General features: G+C 34.0%; 1 protein-coding gene across 1 annotated transcript; it reads left to right on the top strand.

Moving 5' to 3' along the window:
* The first annotated feature begins 6,874 nt into the window (after positions 1-6,874).
* On the top strand, positions 6,875-19,734 carry LOC143080783 (NADH dehydrogenase [ubiquinone] iron-sulfur protein 3, mitochondrial-like). The gene is made up of 6 exons (XM_076256811.1): positions 6,875-6,987; positions 9,109-9,180; positions 15,208-15,455; positions 15,805-15,930; positions 16,398-16,517; positions 19,500-19,734. Exons 1-6 carry the CDS (start codon positions 6,924-6,926, stop codon positions 19,665-19,667), a joined length of 798 nt encoding a protein of 265 aa, XP_076112926.1. The 5' UTR covers positions 6,875-6,923; the 3' UTR covers positions 19,668-19,734.
* The last annotated feature ends 1,184 nt before the right edge of the window (positions 19,735-20,918 follow it).

Genomic DNA, 20,918 nt, shown 5'->3' with positions numbered 1-20,918 from the left:
ACTAACATTTATGAGGTCACGAATAAAAAAAAGTTGAACATACCATCTTCAATGCTAATGAATTGTGAATACACCAAGGTAAATTTTAAAACCCGTTAAGATAAGAAAATAACAAAACAACAAGAAATGACACAAAAACACCACACACTCGCAACGTACGCTCGATACTAAAAGTTTGAAAACCAAAATTACTGTCCAACGTTTGTAAGGATAAGAATGAAAAGAGGCTTTAACAGAACAGTCAACAAAATCTGCGGCCAGTACTGCCTCGATAGAAGGGGACTGTCCATTATTTTTTAAAACAATTACGTCATAGAAAGCCTCTATGCTGTCAATATTTTTTATTCGGGTTGCAGAATAAAATATTTGCTAAGAAATAAAGGCAACAGTAGTATACCGCTGTTCGCAATTCATAAATCGATTGAGAAAAAATCCGGGTCTTAATCTAAAACTGAGGGAAGCACATCAAATATAAGAGGAGAACAACTACACAACAGAAACACAACACTAAAACGCAACACACACAGACACGAACTATAATATAACAACGGCTATTTTCCTGACTTGGTCAGGACATTTTAAGAAAAAATGGTAGTTGAACCTGGTTTTGTGGCTAACCAAACCTCCCGCTTTTATGGCAATGGTATATAAAACATTAAACTTACAACATTACATGACAGGACTACAATACAAATAAATGGAAGAACACACAGGACAGAGAAACACACAAATAATAGCTATCAAAAGGGTACCAGGCTTATAATTTAATACGCCAGACGCGCGTTTCGTCTACATAAGACTCATCAGTGACGCTCAAATCAAAAAAGTTCGAAAGCCAAAATAAGTACAAAGTTGAAGAGCATTGAGGACAAAAAGTTCCAAAAAGTTGTGCAAAATACGGCTAAGGTTATCTGCCTGGGATAAGAAAATCCTTGGTATTTAAAATAATTCATACTTTTGCAAAAAGTAAATTTATAAAAATTACTATATAATAGATATACATGTGAACACCGAAGTGGTGACTAACTACAGAATAAAAATGAATACGTAAAACAAACAAACCAAATCAGCACATAATAAAGGCACAGCCGAACAACGTATTATATGTTAGCCAAAGAGAGCATTTTCTGCGTTAGGAGCACACTCCTCTATATGAAGTCCGTATAGTGTGAACATGCACAATCATAACGTAAAAACTGATATATGTAAACACCATACGAAGGGGCAGAGCGTATGTTACTGCTGAGAAATGGGAAATTGATGATTGGGAAGTTGAAATCGTCCCGTTTATCATAGATTTTCGTGTGAAGTAGTCCATCTGTGTCAATATTGAGGAAAAGATCAAAGTATGAAGCAGTCCTTCTAGTATCAGTAGTATCCTTAATTTCAAGTTCACGGAGATATATGAGATGAAAGTATTGGCTGAAATATTGGTTATTCAATGATAGGATCATGAATAAAATTCTAAAATTAAAATTCAAGAATTTTGCAAGGTGCTTTTTCTTTTTGTCTTATAGAAGATTCTGAATGAATTCTGCTTCATACGAGTGCAAAAACAAATCGGCCAGTAGGGGGTGCACAATTAGTACCCATTGGAATATCAATCCTACAAACTCAACAAATATATTGTCGATCGAAAAGTCCAGCATTTTGATAAAATTATCTTCAGTATATTTTCTGGTAGATTCAGTGCGTTTTTCTCAAAATATGAATTATTGTAACCTAAAACAAGAAATCTGATCTACGATTCCCATTTTTATAGAAAAGGCTCTGTTTAATGAGATGGTGAAGTCGATCTTTCAACTGAGCATGGGGAATAGTAGTGTAAAGCGTAGAAAAATCAAAAGTCTTTATGTTGCTTCAAAATTGATAAAGATTGTGATCGAAGATTTAAAAGCAGCAGACAACCCTGGTAGAATATATATCATCACAATATTTTTGAAGCCCATTTTTAACTGTAGAATGAATAGTAGTCAGTACTTTAGAAAGATATTTAGTCGAACATTTTGATGATCCAGCTATGTATCGTTCTTTTTATGGAGTTTTGTGAAGTTTTGGTATCCAGTATAATGAAAAGATACCTAGTGATGCCATTATTATAGAACACTGAACAAAACATATATCGTATTAAATAGTCAGCTATTAAATACCCCATCCTGATTATTGTGAAACTATTCAATAGAAAAAGAAATCAACTAACGGTTTGATTTAGAGCCAAAACAAATACTCAAAAAAGCTATAACAGCTATAACACGCGACAGGAACCATCGACAATCAATGAATTCCAGTGTTCTTGTATTGGATAGGCCCATACTTTAACTTATATCTATGAAAGAATATAGTATGAATTTGAATAATTGAATAGTTGAACATAGATTAAGTTCATTTAAATCTGAAAAACCATTTCAGATAGGGCATAGCAAACAAGTTTGGAAAAGAACACAACGTAAGAAAGGTCAAAGGGAACTTCATGCCCATATTAAGCAATGATACATGTCAAGATGTGTCAATACCCATCTGATTGACGTAAAAAGTACTGACGATGATGAAAATAAACTCATCATAGATACCTAGATTGAAATGTTATATATAAGCCAGACGCGTCTACAAAAGACACACCAGTGACGCTCGATTCGAAAAATGTTAAAAAGGTCAAATTAAGTACGAAATTGAAGAGCATTGAGGACCAAAAATTCCTAAAAGTTTTGCCAAATACAGCTAAGGTAATCTATTCCTGAGGTAGGTGAACTTGGTAGTACGTAGACATTGCAAGGGTACCATATATACTAACAATCAAATATAGTTTAAAATACGCAATAGATATACCTTCTGTTTACAAGGTATGGACCATGCAGGTCATCTTGAATCGTCGGCGAGACAAAACGACCTGTCATGTGGTCTCTGGATTATATATGCGGTTGATGGACTATCAAACGAACTGTAGACAAATTAATACTACACCTTGCTTCTACCATATGTTTAACATTGTCTGCAAGCGTTTGTTAAAAATTATTGCTTTGCAGAACCCTCTTCATGTCGATGTTCCTTATATTAACTGCATTTCACGATTTCTTCTTCTCAAAAAATCATTCGTAGAAATTGATTAATATGCGGATTCAATTTAAAAAAAACTTGTTTTTAATCTACATTTTGCTTTATAACTTTGACCCTTCAGTAATCCCCTTTTTATTCATTTGTAGGACTTTTCATTTCTTCAAAGCAAACATATACTCAGAACTGCTATTTCAATCCATGCTGCTCTTCATTTTACCCGTCAAGTTATTGAACAAAAAGAACAAATTTCACGAAAAGATAATCAACCGTTTACTCAGACAATGACGAACACCTTCATCAAAATCAAAAGACGACAAAGACGGCATTTTTAGGGGCAACTTACAAATGAGTTTACCAATAAAAAGACAACATATACGTTTACTTGAATAACGTGTGTTATTTTGTTGACACTATCTTCTACTATTATCTACTACTGGGATTTTTTTTTGAATGACTTAAACTTCCTGAACAATTTATAGTTATTCCAAGGTAACAATAAGATTTGACAGTCTCAAGGTGTTCCTTTTCTACTTTAAAATAATTACAATGAGATTTTCCATTAGAATTGAATATTATAATTTTTGATTTTTATTTGTTTACATCAAGTTTCCATAGGGAACAAAATTTAGTTAACTCATTAAGTGCATTTTGTAGCCCTTCTTGGGTTTCAGACAATAGAATAATGTCATCTGCATATAATAATGATGTTAGTTTAACATCTCCTATAATAATTGGTTGAGTGTTTGCATGATCAAGGTCATTTACAAGGCCATTTTATTTTATATAAATATTAAACAAAGTGGGGCTAAGTACATCCCCTTGTTTTACTCTGCAGTTTGATATAAATTCATGGCTAATACCATTTTGAAATTTAATTCTGCATTTGTTTTCATTATACATTGATTATATAAATAGTTTAAAATTTTCTAAAACAAATGTGGACACAGATAAGTGTCGGTAGTAATAGTTTGCTTTGAATCCAGAAACTTTTTCATCTTGAATTTTTGCATGATACAAACAATAATATTATGGCAACATTGTCTCTTTATTTGTTTTCCTTTTTTACAGAAATTAAAGATATATGTTTATAGGAATTGCATACAATGTACATTAAGAAGAACCCAGTATGTCAAAGAACGTCTCGTCCTTTTTCTAAAAAAGTTCATCGGAAGGTACCAAGACCTTGTTGATAAATATTCCGTATCTACTTCACAAATAATACATGATAGTCTTGATGTATAGAATATGCGTACTGATTTTGTTTATCATCTTAACAACGTGTTATATTGTTCTTTAATTTGTCTTTGTTCTATTATTAATATTACTTTTACTGTTTTATGAGATATCCATTTAACGTGGCTCGGTACTTAAACATCCCGTCAATGTGTTTGTATTATCTTTCATTTTTTACTGGTGTGTTTTGTATATGCGGCTGTTTGTGTTTCTTTGGTTCTTATAACGTGACTCTGTACTTTAAAAGATCCCATCAGTATGTTATTAAATTTTCTGACGTCAGACACGCGAATCAATGAATGTGTTTGTAGATAGATGTGTTGTGTTCTGCTAAATTGTTCCTTTTAAAATTGTTATACGATGATGACTGCTGTACCCATATTTTGACTATTTTATTTATTATGTCGGTTTAGTTCACGCATCATTGTAAATATAACGGAATTTGATGAGACTGTCAACAAAGTGAGAGGTTTAGCGCTATAAAACCAGGTTTAATCCACCATTTTCTACATTTGAAAATGCCTATATCAAGTCAGGAATATGACAGTTCTTGTCCATTCGTTTTTGATGTGTTTTGTCATTTGATTTTGCTATGGGAATATGAACTTTCCGATTAGATTTTCCTCTGAGTTCAGTATTTTTTGTGATTTTACTTTTTACCACTTGTTGGAAATAATTCAATTCATGGTTGGTTTTTTTTCTATATGGATTTGTATCTTCAGAATGGATTTATGAGAAATTGAAATTAATATTGGTTAACTATTATTACTTCTACTCTTCTCTCCCTGATCACCTAAGTTCACCTCGGCTTTGGCAGGGTTTGTGTTGCCAAATCTTCACCAGTTTCTTGTGTAATATATATTTTTTTTGTTGTTTGTAATTTTGGCTCAAGTGCTGATAGTAGTTATTCGACTTATAGATTTTTTAATGTTAAAAGATAAACGCTTCAGACGCATTTGAAAAATAGCATGTTGTTTTCCAGTTTTACAGCACTCGGTCGATACCTCTGCTGATGGACTATCAGTCACGAGGGTATCATCATATTAACAGTCTGTACTGACATGATTTTAAACAAACCTTTTAAAAATTGTCCATTTACATATTTGAAATTTTAAAGAAACTGAGGTTACAACTGAGGTTACAACTGAGGTTACAACACCCTCAAGCAAAATTTACCTTGATGGATTTGGCTATATTTCTAGCCTCTTATTTGTGATAATATATCTCTTCAACTGTTTCAGTTCATATATATTATATACATCATTGGCTTTCAAATATTTGGCTTTGAGCATTACTGTTGAAAGCGAATCCAGAAAATAGTTTCGGACGTATAAGCCGGGAATAATCATTTTTTTGTCAGGGGGCGGGGTCAAAGTACAGGGGGTCAATTTTTTTTCAAGTGCCTGTGGGATAAATGATAAGATGAAAAGAAGAAACTCTACTATGCCGAATTACATGTTCAAACGGAAATGAACTATTGAAGGTCTTAGCTTAGTTAAGCAAACAAAAACTGATGTCAACGACTGTACATAGCCAATATGCGACCCCACGAGACATATATTCTTTTGTATATTTGTATATATCCAGGCCTTTACCAGTGTAAATAATATAGTGACGAGTTTGAACTTTTATAGGCGATTTCAATGAGTATGTAGCTAAAGGTAATATCTTAGGTTAGCGTGCTTGCTAACTGAACCATGAAGTCATTGTGAGGTTAGGTGAACTAACCTCCTTTAAGAGAAGAATAGTCGGCCGACAACCAATCTATCTGTCTGTTGGACTATATAGGTAGTATACCTTACCTAACAATGACTTCACGGTTCAGCTAGCAAGCAAGCTAACCAAAGATATTACCTGTAGCTACATACACACTGAAATCGGCCGTGTAATCACTTTTGAAGCAGTGGCAGATCCAGAACTTTTCCTAAGGGGGGGCGCGCTGACTGACCTAAAAGGGGGGGCCGCTCCAGTCATGGTTCAATGATTCCCTATATAATCAACCAAATTTTTCCCACGAAAGGGGGGCCCTTGACCCCCCCCCCCCCTTTGGATCCGCCTATGTGAAGTGAAGTCGGTTCCGTTGAAGGAGGAAGTTCCTTATACAGATACATATATTTTACTTTTTTTTGTTTCCGTATTAATAAACTTTATATCATATTCTTTTAATATATCGGCCTCATTACACTCAATGCCTCTTATCATAATTATATCCTACATTGCTCATATTATCAATTTATTATTTGTGTATTACTTATTGTGTATTTCACTAATGTGTATATAATCATTGTATTATGATGTTAACTTTTTGTATCTTGCCCGACAAGGGCCCATAATTGGTACTGAGACTACTATAACACATATAGTAGTCTCAGATTGGTATAATAAAATAATGTCTAATGTCTATGGCCATTGAAACATTCCCAATAAGACTGACATCAGTTTGCCTGGCCTTTATATATATATATATTCCTCATAAAAACTGAATTACTTTATAAACAACGAATAATAGCCGTACTAAAAATGACCGTTTGATTTCTTTATTGCAAACATTTTATATAGGTGCCTTGTCAGACCTTTACACGACACAATTTTTCTAGTTTCTCTCCCCGCATGTTTTATCCCCTAAGAAGGTCAAAATGGCGAGTCGATTTTGTCGACTTTTCCGACCTGCTGTAGTAACAAAATTGTACCGAACACACTGTATGTGAAAATGAATTTAATAACAATTGGTTTTATGAAATATTTTTGACGATTTGCGTACGCTAGACAGCGGAACTATAGCTCTTGGTTCCTTATAACATATCTTTAAAGGATATGTCAGAGTTGAAACTGTCAACTGCCCTGGTCAAGTTATATTTTTTGACAATTTTTGTAACAAAGATAAATTGTCATAAAATTTCATTTTTGGTCAGCAACTGCCAAAGTTTATCAAAAGGACCTAACAGCTATGGTTCCATAGCTATCTATGATGGGGTCTCATTTGGGGGTTCCGATCTGGGATTCGCTTACTGTTTTGTCAGATTTCCGTATCCCGCTTACACTATGTACGGAAGCAATTCTCATTTTTTTTGGTCATTTCCCTGGTCCTGCTAGACCTCATTTCCCGTTTTCACGACACAATAATCATGATAATTTGACTTTCACGTGTCACGTTTACAAAAACTCTGCGATCCAGTGTCACGCTTGGACCCCAATGAGACCCACTAATGCTCAGAAATATTGTCAAAAAGTAACATAATAATTACATTAGGACCACATATAGTCCCAGATAACTCTGACGTCCAACATCTGTTTTGCCAGACAGGCTGGGGCCGTGGGACGTCAGAGCTCATCCCATATCAAAAACTGGATATTTGCCCATCCAAAATAGATGCGCTGCTTTGTCGCTTCTGGTGACAACTAACGGCCTTGGAATTAATATAAAAATTAAAATGGGTATCAATTAAGTCATTTTTCATTTATCTCTTCATTTATGTAAGCTTCACCTACTGGTCACCCTTTATTTTTCCATATTTAAACAGTTTTCACAGTTACCCATCGATTCAGACATTTTTTATTTATTTTCAAAAGGATGTCAGATTATCATGTGACCACGAGAAAAAAGTGATGATTTATGCAAATGACCATAATCGAAATCCTCGTTCATTTACGATGCAAGTAATCTAAATGTTCGAGAGCTTCCGATTGTTATCGTGGTTGGCACTAAATGCTTAATACCGATCTCCTGTAAAGGAGGTGAAAAAATCGTGGTTTGCTACTGAATGTTAAACATTGATCTCCTCTAAAGGAGTTGAAAAAAGTATAAATATTTACATATTTGAGTCTCGAGGTCGCAAAATCTCTCGTAACTTGACGTCCTTTTGAAAATAAAAGTAAAAATATCTGAATTGATAGGTCAATGTGAAAACTTTCAATATGGAAAAATAAAGGGTTGCAGGTAGGTGAGGCTTACATTTTGTACATAAATGAAGAGATAAACAAAAAATGAACAAATTGATACCTGTTTTATATTATTTCAAGGCCGTTAGTTGGCACCAGAAGCAATGAAGCAGCGCATCTATTTTTGGATGGGCAAATATCCACTTTTTGATATGGGACGAGCAGTGATGTCCAACGGCCCCAGCTTGTCTGGCAAACATGGCAAAACAGCCGTTGGATGTCAGGGTAATCTCGGACTAGGCCTAACATAGACTGAATTCTTCTGTCATAGGATTAAACTTCTTCCCATTTCAGTGTTCCTCGTTAATACTATTCAAAAATATATTTACCATGTTTACAGATTTGCACTTACTGTTTCTTTTGACAGTCTATACGTAGAAACAGATGAAATACTCTGTCCACTTAGTTACACCCTTTAACTCAACTAGTTTTGTGTAGATTTTTTTGTCTATTGTCCTTTCTCAGCACAGTAGTGATATGAAAAATTATCGCTAAAAACTATGCTCAGCTCACATGCCCATGTCAATATAAACATCAACATCGTCATAGACAAAATAGCGATAAACGGATTATCATTGATCATCTCAACTAGTAAATAGGTTTTGTCACTTTACCTTTTAGAACCTTTTTACTTCACAAGTAATTGAATTTTTGAAAAATATAATCCAGTGAACAAAAATTTTCAAATTTTCAAATTAGTATGTTGTTAAGAATAAAATAGTATTATACAGTTATACTAAGAGCTATTTTAATACTTTGTTATCTGTTTTAAATTTTGTTTGACCTTGAACATCTGTTGAAATTTCACATTTTAGAAGCAAAAATTAACAAAATACACACACAAGAATTTTACTATATTGAACATTAATTTTTCTTTTTTAGTACTAAAAGCCAATCCAGTTGTTGCACAGTGTCAGAGATTACAGACAACAGATTCTACAAACCAAACATCTCGTAATTATTATTTTTACTGTTAAAGGGAAAAGTTTTTTTTGGGTTTTAATTTTGATTATTATGAGTAACATAATTTATGTAATATTTTTTATTATCTGCTAGTATTGTATTGAATGATGGCAATTTATCATATTCATTAATTAAACACATACTCTGATTTCTTTTTATACTGATTCCCCATTTGTTGGGTCATCATCAACCGTAAAATTTCGTTTCTGGGAGTCCGGCGTGTTCGACTCTGCGATTAGTATCCATTGTTGTTGATGTGATAAAGAATTCGCAAAGATGTCGATGTCAAAAACAAAACGTCAAAAGACCTTAAAATCGTATCAAGGTGTCTTGGACACCTTTTTTAAACAACCAAAACGGTAAGTAAATCAGTATAATACATGAATTTTGGTTGTTTTGTGTGACACTAACTTCGATTCCCCATAGCCATTCTAAATATACCGGGGGGGGGGGGGGTATATTACTATATATACGATACTGGGTATATTCTGACAAAAGGGGTTGTATTTTCAGCTAAATTGTCTAAAATGGGGTTATTTTTTTACGCGTTGCCTTGGAAGGGGTCACTCAGATTTGACTATGATATCCAGAACGGGGTTCAAACCTATGATTGCGTTGGATAAAAACCGCAATTTTTCTACGTGTGCATGCAAAACAAATTTCTTGGTAGAGTGGTATAAATACAGCACAAACAACATTTTCCGTCGGTCCGTCCATCCCGGTGGTTTTAATACAATAACTCGAGAACGGATACACGTTTTTAACATTTGCACAGTTCAATGTAGTTGTTTAGTGTTAATATTAAATCCATGTGTAGCAAAATCTACGAACCATTTTTGTGAGAAATTACAGTTTTATAGTACACTATTTGCCATCCCCTTATGCGTGGCGAGGTATCACTTGTATATGTTTTGTCAGTATACTATATAATTACCCTTTAAACCTTCTCAGTCTTTATATACGCAACTCCTGCTACATTAGAGACATTCAAGAATATCTCCCCTGCATTGTCTTCCATCAGCCACGCGTCAGAGGGGCATGGAAATGGTGGCCTCTGTTCGTCCGTCACACAGTGACTAATTGGACGGATTCGTTCATTTTTTGCAGGATTGTTTAACATGACATGTAGTTGATATCATTTCGCACCATCATTATAAATGTTTCATTTAATTCTGTATGAGTTATGGGACTTGATTTTTTCGGTTCGGGGGGGGGGGACATTTGGCTACATGTATAGCAATAACATGTACTTTAACAAGAATGAAAAAATGGGGAAGTTCCGTTACAAATGTGTTAAGTGTATCATACGTGTCCGTGTAATTCATATGTTAACAGATTTTGTTTTTGCATTCTAGGCTGGTTTGCAAAGGGTCAATGCATCAAGGTGATATAAACGGCGGTGGACGACAATGTACGTGCATTGCATTGGCTTTCATGTTGGATAATACTATTCCAAAGACTAGAGATGAAATAGATAATATTCTTCTAAGAGGTACTGACTTGTACCATAAAGTTTGTACTACCGATGGCTACATGCTAATAACAGAGTTTCCGGAGAATATTTTTATTGAAAACGAAAGTTTCTCTATTACAATGAAAGATCCGATGAGTGGACTTGTGGAACAGGAAAGTGACAATTCTGACGCTTTAACATTTACTTTAGAGTCTGCATTACACCAATCATTAGCACAGAGTGAAACTTCTTTCATTACACTTGGAAGTAACCCTGGTTCAACTATCGGCTTAAAAAAGGCTCAAGGGATACTTTATTGTATTGATTCACACAGTCGCAATGATATGGGACTATGTGTTCCATCTGGTAAAGCTGTTGTACTGTCATTTTCCTCGTGTTCAAGTTTGATATCACATATCAAAGATTTAAATAAATCGATCACAGACCGATTCGCTGAATCACAGTTTGAGATAACACCCCTGGTCAGTTCTAAACTAAGAGTGGTCGACTCTGACGTAGTTGGAGACGTCCAGGCGTCTAATTCACCGCGATCCACTGACTATGAGACTGACATACCAAATATAGAACATACTAGCCATGAGATGTCAATTGATGAAGAGTCTACGTTCCACTGTGACAACGGAAGCAACAATAAAACTTCGGGTAAAGAAGTGGATGAGTCTTTTGTCTCCATCAATGAAAATAACGTCGAAACTGCAGATACTCAAAATGATGAGTCATGTATGTCCTGTAATGACAATAACGATGAAACTTTCGGTACTGGAGATGATGAGTCACCTATCTTCAACAATGAACGCAACAAGGAAACTGCGGGAATTCCAGTTGACGATACCTTTGGATCGCAATTATCAGATGATATTGGAGTCATCGATGTACATACCCTATCGGATGATGTAAAATTCAGGATTTTGTCTAATCGGTGTCCGGAACCAGGCTTTAAATTTCCGTTTAAATTATGTCGTCGATGGAGTTCCAGTAGAACGCCTGCTAGAATTTATTTTGGCCGAGGAAACCACTGGCGAATCCCTTTGTAATCTTGTCGTTCAGTCCCTCGCTAGTAATGGTTTGGATATCCAGTTATGTAGATCGCAGACTATGGATGGGGCAGGAAATATGTCAGGGAAAAACGTTGGATGTGCCGCACGGTTAACACGAATCTCTCCACGCGCAATGTATCATTATTGCGCTAGTCACAATCTAAGTTTAGTGCTGTGTAAAAGTTGTAAGGTTACAGAAATCCATTTCATGCTAGATTCTCTCAAACAACTCGGGATATTTTTTAAATATTCCCCTAAAAGAAGCCGACGACTAGAAACGGCGGTAGAAGATATTAACAACAATCGACAAGAAAATAACAAAATTTCTAAATCAAAATTCAAAATCTTCTGTGACACTAGGTGGACAGAGAAACACGCCACACTCGACACATTCGCGACAATGTATGAGGCATTGGTAGCATGTTTAGAAGGCATAAGCTCCAATGAGGGACGTTCTTGGGACCGAAAGGCTATTACGGATGCTCATGGCCTTCTGTCCAAGATAACAGATAGTACATTTATTATTTGCTTCCAAACAGTACACAACTTTTTTGGTTATGTACGTGGAGTAAGTTCTAAGCTTCAAGGCTCATCTTTAGACATTGTTGAAGGTTATAAATGATCGGAGCTGTGAAACAGATCATCGAAGAAACCCGTAAAAATGAACAAGAGTTTGACTTGGTTTACAGTAATGCGTCTGACATGGCAGTAAAGGCCGGACTTGATGAGCTTAAAATGCCCCGTCGTTGTGCTAGACAGACACATTGTAACAATGTTCCCGCTTCATCAGATAAAGAATACTTTAAACGGGCAATCTACTTATCTTATCTTGATGAGCTAATTCAGCAACTTGATATGCGTTTTGGTCAAGAGGCTGTCTCTGTTGTTCGTGCCTTGTCAATTTTGCCTTTCCGAGTTCACCTCATCTCCGAAGAGATGTAGAAGGATGTTTATGATTATTACAATACTGATATGCCTTCGCCTGAAACATTCAGGCAAGAGATGAGACTCTGGAAGTCGTTTTGGGAAAATCAATCGGACAAACCAGAGTCAATAACATCAACCTTAACTGATGTAAGGGCATGCTCGACTTTATTTCCAAACATCATGAAAGTTCTCTTCTTACTTGCTTTGACGAGCGTCACGTCAAGTTCCACCGAAAGAGCTAACTCATCCCTTAAGTTGATCAAGAATGATTTGAGAAGCACCATGAAGGAGGATCGCCTAAATGCTCTGCTTCTTTTATATATTTACAGAGACATTAAACTTGATTTTGATAAAATTATTGACGATTACGCCATGAGAAATCCACGTAAAATGGTTCTTATGAATCCACTCTCCGTCAGTATTTTTCTGTGTTCATTTTAGGTTTTGCGTCAAGGTACATGTATACTAGAAATATGTATATTTCCACATTAAAGCAATACTCAGAACGAAAGAACTTTATTCTTCAGTGTTTATTTGTCTTGTATCATGTGTGTCGTTCAACGAAACCCGAACTTAATCAAAAATAGAGGGATTACTTCATAATTTGATGCTAAATTGTTGAAATTCAGGAGCTTCTGAGCTTCCCCATGGACCCTCAACCGTAATCACGCCTCTCGTTCATAAAATCCTGGCCTAGGTATTGAAATGTTAAGTTACTCCTTATACCCTTGAGTTTGGAATTTCTCGTTATTGGTCTACTGCTGTTAAGATCCATCCAATCATTTTAATATACCATAGACAATTAATGGAGAAAACTCGGCATAAAAAATGTCACACCCTGACACTTTAACTATAAAATATACATGCTCCAAGTCAGGAACCGTTACATTAGTGCAATTCTCTATTATTTTATGTTTTTAAGCCAAAAAAGGTCCAAAAAATTTTTCGCCTCGCTTCGCTCGGCGAAATATTTTATTCTACACCCCCCCTTTCAAATATCCCGGACACGCCCCTGGTTGACTAAATATATGACATATGAAAATAAAACCAGAAATAACTTTTGACTTAATTTTAAAAATATTACATTTATATAACCATGATTACCTACTGTAGACTGAGAAGTATTCCCTATGAAACCACACAAAAATAAACTTGATTATAGGAATTAAATGGGATTTGTGAAATATGTGAAATTAAAGAAAAAGATAATGGATAAGATAAGCTGGTTTAAATGTATTTTGAGATACAAATGTAGTATACAATAAAACATCACCAACATACATCATATATATATATAAGACCATAGGATTGTTGCATGTTTATATGGTATAGGTTTACCACAAACTCTCTTGTCAAGTTTTAAAAGAAAAGTTTTTTTTTATGTTTTCCATTTGCCATGATAACTGCAAAGATTTATATATATATTGTAAATATTACTACTGCTGTAACTGTTCATTTTCTTCTCACAATTTGTGTCTATTTGGTTATATTATGAACATTTCTAGTAAAAGCTAGAGAAAAAATAAATATTATTAAAGTGTATGGTCTTTTTTGATTCATTGGATATGAATAAGCAAGGATATTAGCACTGCCATTAGTTTCCAGACCTATGGCCATGATGGCCGATGATCAGGATATGAAAATATGGATAATCAAAAAGAAAGTAGCCCATTTATAAAACATGTCAAATAATCTTATAAAGTGACTGTGAAGGCAAAATTAGTCATCAGCTGTCTTGAAATGAATTTTATATGACAATAAAACTTTCATTTTTGAAAAATCCACAGCACCAAAAATGTGAAACTAAACTCCTAACTGTGTATTGCTACCCAAATATCTTTGCAAATTGTTAGGTTTATAAAAAAAGATGATTGGGTAAGATTTAACCAATTTTACATGTTTAATCATATTAACATGATTAACTTTTGAAATTGTTTAAAAAAAATGTGAAATGTAAAAAAAAAAAATCTTACATAGGTACACTGAACACCTCAGAGTCAAAACAGGCATTCAAATGAGAGATAAAGCACACACATACTCATTCAAATGAGATATACAGTACACACATACTCCTTCAAATGAGATATAAAGCACACACATACTCCTTCAAATGAGATATAAAGCACACACATACTCCTTCAAATGAGATATAAAGCACACACGTACTCATTCAAATGAGATGTAAAGCACACACGTACTCATTCAAATGAGATGTAAAGCACACACGTACTCATTTAAATGAGATATAAAGCACACACATACTCATTCAAATGAGATATAAAGTACACACTCATTCAAACAATATACATGTAGTAGTAGATTTAAAACACTTATGACAATATAAGAGAAGCATAAGATCCTATCAAACTTAAAATCCCCAATGGAAAAAGTTAGCAGATATGCATAATTAATCTGTTATTAATATTGAACTCAAATAATAATTGTAATTTACAAAAAAATGAAAATACTCTCATGTTCATGATAATATGTTGAAACAGTCTATAATAATATTTGACCCCTTGGATATATTTAGACCTGGTGAAATCAGAAGCATAATTTAAATAATCTTGTATATTTCAGCCACAGTGAGACCTCAGAACTTGCCCTACAGGCAGCAGTTGAAAGATTTTGGGCAATATGTAGCTGAATGTTTGCCTAAGTATGTACAACATGTAGTGGTAACTCATCACGAGGAGCTGGAAATACTAATTCACCCAGAAGGCATTGTACCAACTATATCCTTCCTCAAAGATCATCATAACACACAGTATTTAAACATAGTAGATATCGCTGGTGTTGATGTACCCACACGGGAAAAAAGGTTTGAGGTAATTAATACCAATCACATTGTTATAAATTACTGGTGAATTATAAGCTTCAACAACAGATCATGGAGTATTGGCACTGAAAAAATTGAAACTCGACAAACATGAAATCAAAACTGCAGATCTAAAAGCATCATATATATTCTATATAAGCTGTCTTCAACAAAAGTTGAAAGAAAATAGAGCAAATCAAATTTCTAATTTTGTGTTTGACATTAAGAATAAGATCATTACATATTCTTATCCCATTAAAATCTCTTCCTGCATGTAATATATGTTGCTGGAATCTAACCATATGTTGCTGGAATCTAACCAATCATACACAATATAATCTTTGATGGTTTACTTTCAGATTGTCTACATGTTGTTATCTCTACGATTTAACTCTCGTATTAAAGTGAAAACCTACACAGATGAATTGACTCCTATAGATTCCCTTTGTTCTGTTTTTGCTGGAGCAAACTGGTATGAAAGAGAGGTAAGTTATATTACCGATGTTTTATCTGTTTCTGGAATACAACCCCCATCCCCACCCTCCTGTTGTAAGACCCATCGTAAGTAGACACTACTGTAGTGTGTTCCATCAAATAAATACAACTTCAGTATGCAGGTTATGTACATGATGTAAAGGTGCACAAGTTAATTAACGAGTCATATTTTATTATCTGATATGGCACAGTTTTAAAAATCTCATGTTACTCCATGGGTATGTAGTTGAACAGAACTGACGCCCTAAATTGCTGACATGAACAAATCTATCTACATGTATATTATTCAAAAGAAATTTAACATAATCGTAATTCAATTTTTAAAAAAACATGCTTTTATTAACATAAATGTACAAATAATGTTTAAGAACTGCTTTAATTTATTTTAATAAAAAGATATTCTGTTGTACAAGTAAACAAAATATTGTATAAATATGTTATTATTTTGGCATTTCAGATCTGGGATATGTTTGGAGTATTCTTTGCAAACCATCCTGACTTGAGAAGAATTCTAACAGATTATGGATTTGAGGGACATCCATTTAGAAAGGATTTCCCACTTAGTGGATATGTAGAAGTAAGTTTATCAGATTGTAGACAAGGGACATAACTCTCAAGATATAACATATAAAACCTATCTTCTCACAATTTGTTTCAAAATTCTATCTCATAGATTTTTTTTTATGCACAAAAATGTGTTTTTGCATAATCATTCTAAGCAAATTTAGACAATTTTCCATGACTCATAGCTTGAAAAGTAGCACGGTGACCCCAGGGCTTCCAAAACGGTCATATATTCCGGTCATTTGTATTATGTCCAGTAAAAGTCCGGCTGGGCAAAGCATGAAACGGTCATCTACTTTTCAGTTCAAGGCATTTTCGGTCATTTTAACATAATTCACGATCTTTTTGACCCAACCTTTTGCCTTTAAAATCTACACATTTCCAGTCATAAAAGTCACATGATGATTAATTACTATCAAACAACCCATACTTTAATACTTTCTAATTTTAATCAAGGCTAATTAGTTGTTGGACAGCTGAAATCTACCTGTTCAGGTGACAGGTAAACTATTTTCAGTACCTGACATCGTATAAATTGATCGGTCTATTCACAATTATTTTCTTACATTTCAGCGGTTTGTATCTATTTGATTTAGTCCAAAAGATTAAAATTATAAGAAATTAGTTTATCAACATGATTTGATGAATAATTTAAAAAGGTTTTTGATGAAAAATCGTCAGAACTATATCAACTAGAACACGTGTGCGCATGTGCACAGGTGGGAAATTTAATTAAGCATCCTACATTTTTTCAAAAATGCTAAAATTATCATTGATACCTGTATCTAACCTTCATTTCAAGTATTTGGTTGAAGAAATAACATGGAAAGAGCTTTTTCACTCAAGTCATGCTTTGTTAACGTACACAGATTTTAGGTATCTGTTTATGGTCCATGTTTAACCATTGTCAAGTCAACATCCAGTTTCAGAAAAATGTGATTTTAAAACGAAAGTAAAGTTTTTGACAAAGTCATTTTGCACAAATAAAGAATCTAAGGCAGATATGAGCATGCTGATGTGCACACTTTGAATGATGCACTGTCAATTTAACAGTTTACATCCAAGCATCAAATTCATATCAAAGTAAAGTTTAAAATCGTTTTTTAGCTCACCTGGCCCAAAGGGTTGCTGCCCCTGAATTGGTAATTTTAAGGAAATTTTGCTGGTTTTGGTTATTATCTTGAATATTATTATAGATTGAGATAAACTGTAAACAGCAATATTGTTCAGCAAATTACGATCTACAAATAAGTCAACATGACCGAAATGGTCAGTTGACCCCTTTAGGTGTTATTGCCCTTTATAGTCAATTTTTAACCATTTTTCGTAAATCTTAGTAATCTTTTACAAAAATCTTCTCCTCTGAAACTACTGGGCCAAATTAATCCAAACTTGGCCACAATCATCTTTGGGGTATCTAGTTTAAAAAATGTGTCCGGTGACCAGGCCATCGAACCAAGATGGCCGCCACTGCAAAAAATAGAACATAGGGGTAAAATGCAGTTTTTGGCTCATAACTCAAAAACCAAAATATTTAGAGCAAATCTGACAAGGGATAAAATTGTTTATCAGGTCAAGATCTATCTGCCCTTAAAGAATCGGACAACCTGTTGTTGGGTTGCTGCCCCTGGATTGGTAGTTTTAAGGAAATTTTGCTGTTTTTGGTTATTATCTTGAATATTATTATAGATAGAGATAACCTGTAAACACCAATAATGTTCAGCAAAGTAAGATTTACAAATAAGTCAACATGACAGAAATGGTCAATTGACCCCTAAGGAGTTATTGTCCTTGATAGTCAATTTTTAACAATTTTCATAAAATTTGTAAATTTTAACTAACATTTTCCACTGAAACTACTGGGCCAAATTCATTATAGATAGAGATAATTGTAAGCAGCAAGAATGTTCAGTAAAGTAAGATGTACAAACACATCACCATCACCAAGACACAATTTTGTCATGAATCCATCTGCTTCCTTTGTTTAATATTCACATAGACCAAGGTGAGCGACACAGGCTCTTTAGAGCCTCTAGTTATTAATCTAATGTCAATCATTGGAATAGCCATCTAATTACCATAATTGCCTTTTGTGACCAAGTCTTAAGGGAATAAAATCGGGATCAGATATAAAATGTCCGGCTGGCTCAAATATTTTTTGGAAGCCCTGGGTGACCCATCTTTTTTATTATATTTTTGAAAAGAGCATAGAAAAATCTTCATTTTCGCAAAGTATCAAAAAATTCTATCTCGGGGAACCTACATGTATGACCTACCTTAAAGATATTTTTTTTTTTGGCTGTTAATTGTAACCATGATTGATTTAAAAAATATTTTCAAATTTAAAATATGTGTCTAAGTTTGTGATGAGATCATTATCAATTGAAATATTTATATTTTGCCAGGTTTAAGTATCACTGTATTGAATTCTAAAATCTTAGTACTGTTACCATGGTTACATAGACTACAGGGAAGATAAATACAGAACTTTAAATAGCTCAAACACTTCAAGGTCAATTTGATTGAATTTTCAAATGTTGCAACTATTATAAATGGCAAAAAAAATTTATATCATTTTGTGAAACATCCTGATTATAACTTATTTTGTCTGCAAGAAAACTGGTGAACAGTCAAACAATGACACACTCAAGTAAATTCTAATACAGGTGAAGTCATTCTGAAGATAGCGTCATTTGTTGCCTAAGTAAAAGCTGGTGACATCATTTAATTAAGTAAGATACTTCCAAAAAGGGAGAATAAGTAAAACATTCTTGTGTATAATTTGGAGTTTAGTATGACGTCCATTTCCACTGAACTAGTATATACCCGGTATATTTGTTTAGGGGCCAGCTGAAGGAAGCCTCAAGGTGCGGGAATTTCTCGCTGCATTGAAGACCTATTGGTGACCTTCTGCTGTTGTCTGTTCTATGGTCGGGTTGTTGTCTCTTTGACACATTCCCCATTTCCATTTTCAATTTTATTTATTGTTTTGTAGGTTAGATATGATGATGAGGTCAAACGAGTGGTCGTAGAACCCTTAGAATTAACACAAGAATTTAGAAAGTTTGAATATAACACACCATGGGAAGTGTTTCCTAAGTTCCGTGAAGTAGAGGAGGGTGGTGAGAGACCAGCTGAACCAGAGGAACAACCAAAACAATAATTACAATAGTTCTTATCATAGATGTTTGTGTATAAATTAAAATATAAAATTAAATGTGATGTTTTAACTGTGTTTGTTAAATTCATCAGTGTTGAAAATTAAATCATGAAAATCATCTTCTGTCAGTTTTTAAACTAAAAAATTATATCAGATGATTGCATATGGTATCACCTAAGACAGAATACATAACATGAGAACCAGATGTGTCATGGATGTATATCCCATATCATTATTTTTATATGACCTCAAAAAATTTTGCATCCTTTATTGGTATCACGTCAGCGTCGTTGGAAGACATGTAGTTTCTGGACAATAACTTTAGTATAAGTATATAGAAATCTATGAAATTTAAAAACAAGGTTTATAACAACATAAGGAAGGTTGCAATTGATTTTGGGGGTTATGGTCCTTATAGTTTAGGAATTTAGGCCCCAAAAGGGGCCCAAATAAGCATTTTTCTAGTTTCCAGACAATTACTTGTGGAACGGTGCATGGATCTCTCTGAAATTATACCACAAGTTTTCATACCTCAAGGGGATGGTTATGATTGACTTTGGGGTGTTATGGCTCACTGTTTATGAATTAGGGGCAACAAATGAGGAAAAAACACAACAGTGTACTTTAAGTACAATGTTATGTTTAGATTACCTCCCTTAAACTGCTTTTAAATTATGTGTAAATGAATGCTGGATTGTCTTGAGAAGATAAGCTGTCAATTTATTTTTTACAACTTACTATTAAAGGCTGATTAAGGAATATTAGTTTTTAGCTATGATCATGTATTTCCTTTTCTATTTAAAGACTTTTATGGTGTATTTGAATTGGTTAATATGGTTGTAATCTCCTTTGGAAATTTGAATTAAAATTATAACCATATCTTGAGGGAAAGAATTATATTTTGAAAAAGGAGGGTGAGAGGTGAAAAAAAAATCAGGAGGGGGGGGGGCAATTTTATTCACATTTCAGATTTTCATCAAATTTCTTCAAAGATTTTTTTTAAGGGTGCTCAGTACACAACAGCATAGAGTATTGCACAAGAGGAAAAAAGGGGGTATTTTTTTTTTGGGGGGGGGGGGGGGCAAAATGGACACAAAATTCGTCTGAATTTGGATTGAAATTAAATATATATGACACATAATAGGTTTCTGACATTGAATAACTATAGTGATAGAACTCAGAATTGGTTATATGATTTGAATTTATATTCAATGTTTTGCTTTTGTGCAATACACTACTGTTGCGAATTGACCA

This window comes from Mytilus galloprovincialis, chromosome 6, assembly GCF_965363235.1.
Source record: "Mytilus galloprovincialis chromosome 6, xbMytGall1.hap1.1, whole genome shotgun sequence".
Taxonomy (NCBI): domain Eukaryota; kingdom Metazoa; phylum Mollusca; class Bivalvia; order Mytilida; family Mytilidae; genus Mytilus; species Mytilus galloprovincialis.
Note: the sequence above shows the minus strand (reverse complement) of the source record. Positions and strands in the feature narration are given on the sequence as shown.

What these genes read in the sequence shown, in the direction of transcription:
- LOC143080783 (XM_076256811.1), top strand. Translation starts at nt 6,924, where the DNA reads ATGGCGAGTCGATTTTGTCGACTTTTCCGACCTGCTGTAGTAACAAAA. An exon ending in AAAATTGTACCGAACACACT is followed by an intron (nt 6,988 to 9,108) that starts GTATGTGAAAAT and finishes TTTCTTTTTTAG; the next exon opens with TACTAAAAGCCAATCCAGTT. An exon ending in CACGGGAAAAAAGGTTTGAG is followed by an intron (nt 15,456 to 15,804) that starts GTAATTAATACC and finishes GTTTACTTTCAG; the next exon opens with ATTGTCTACATGTTGTTATC.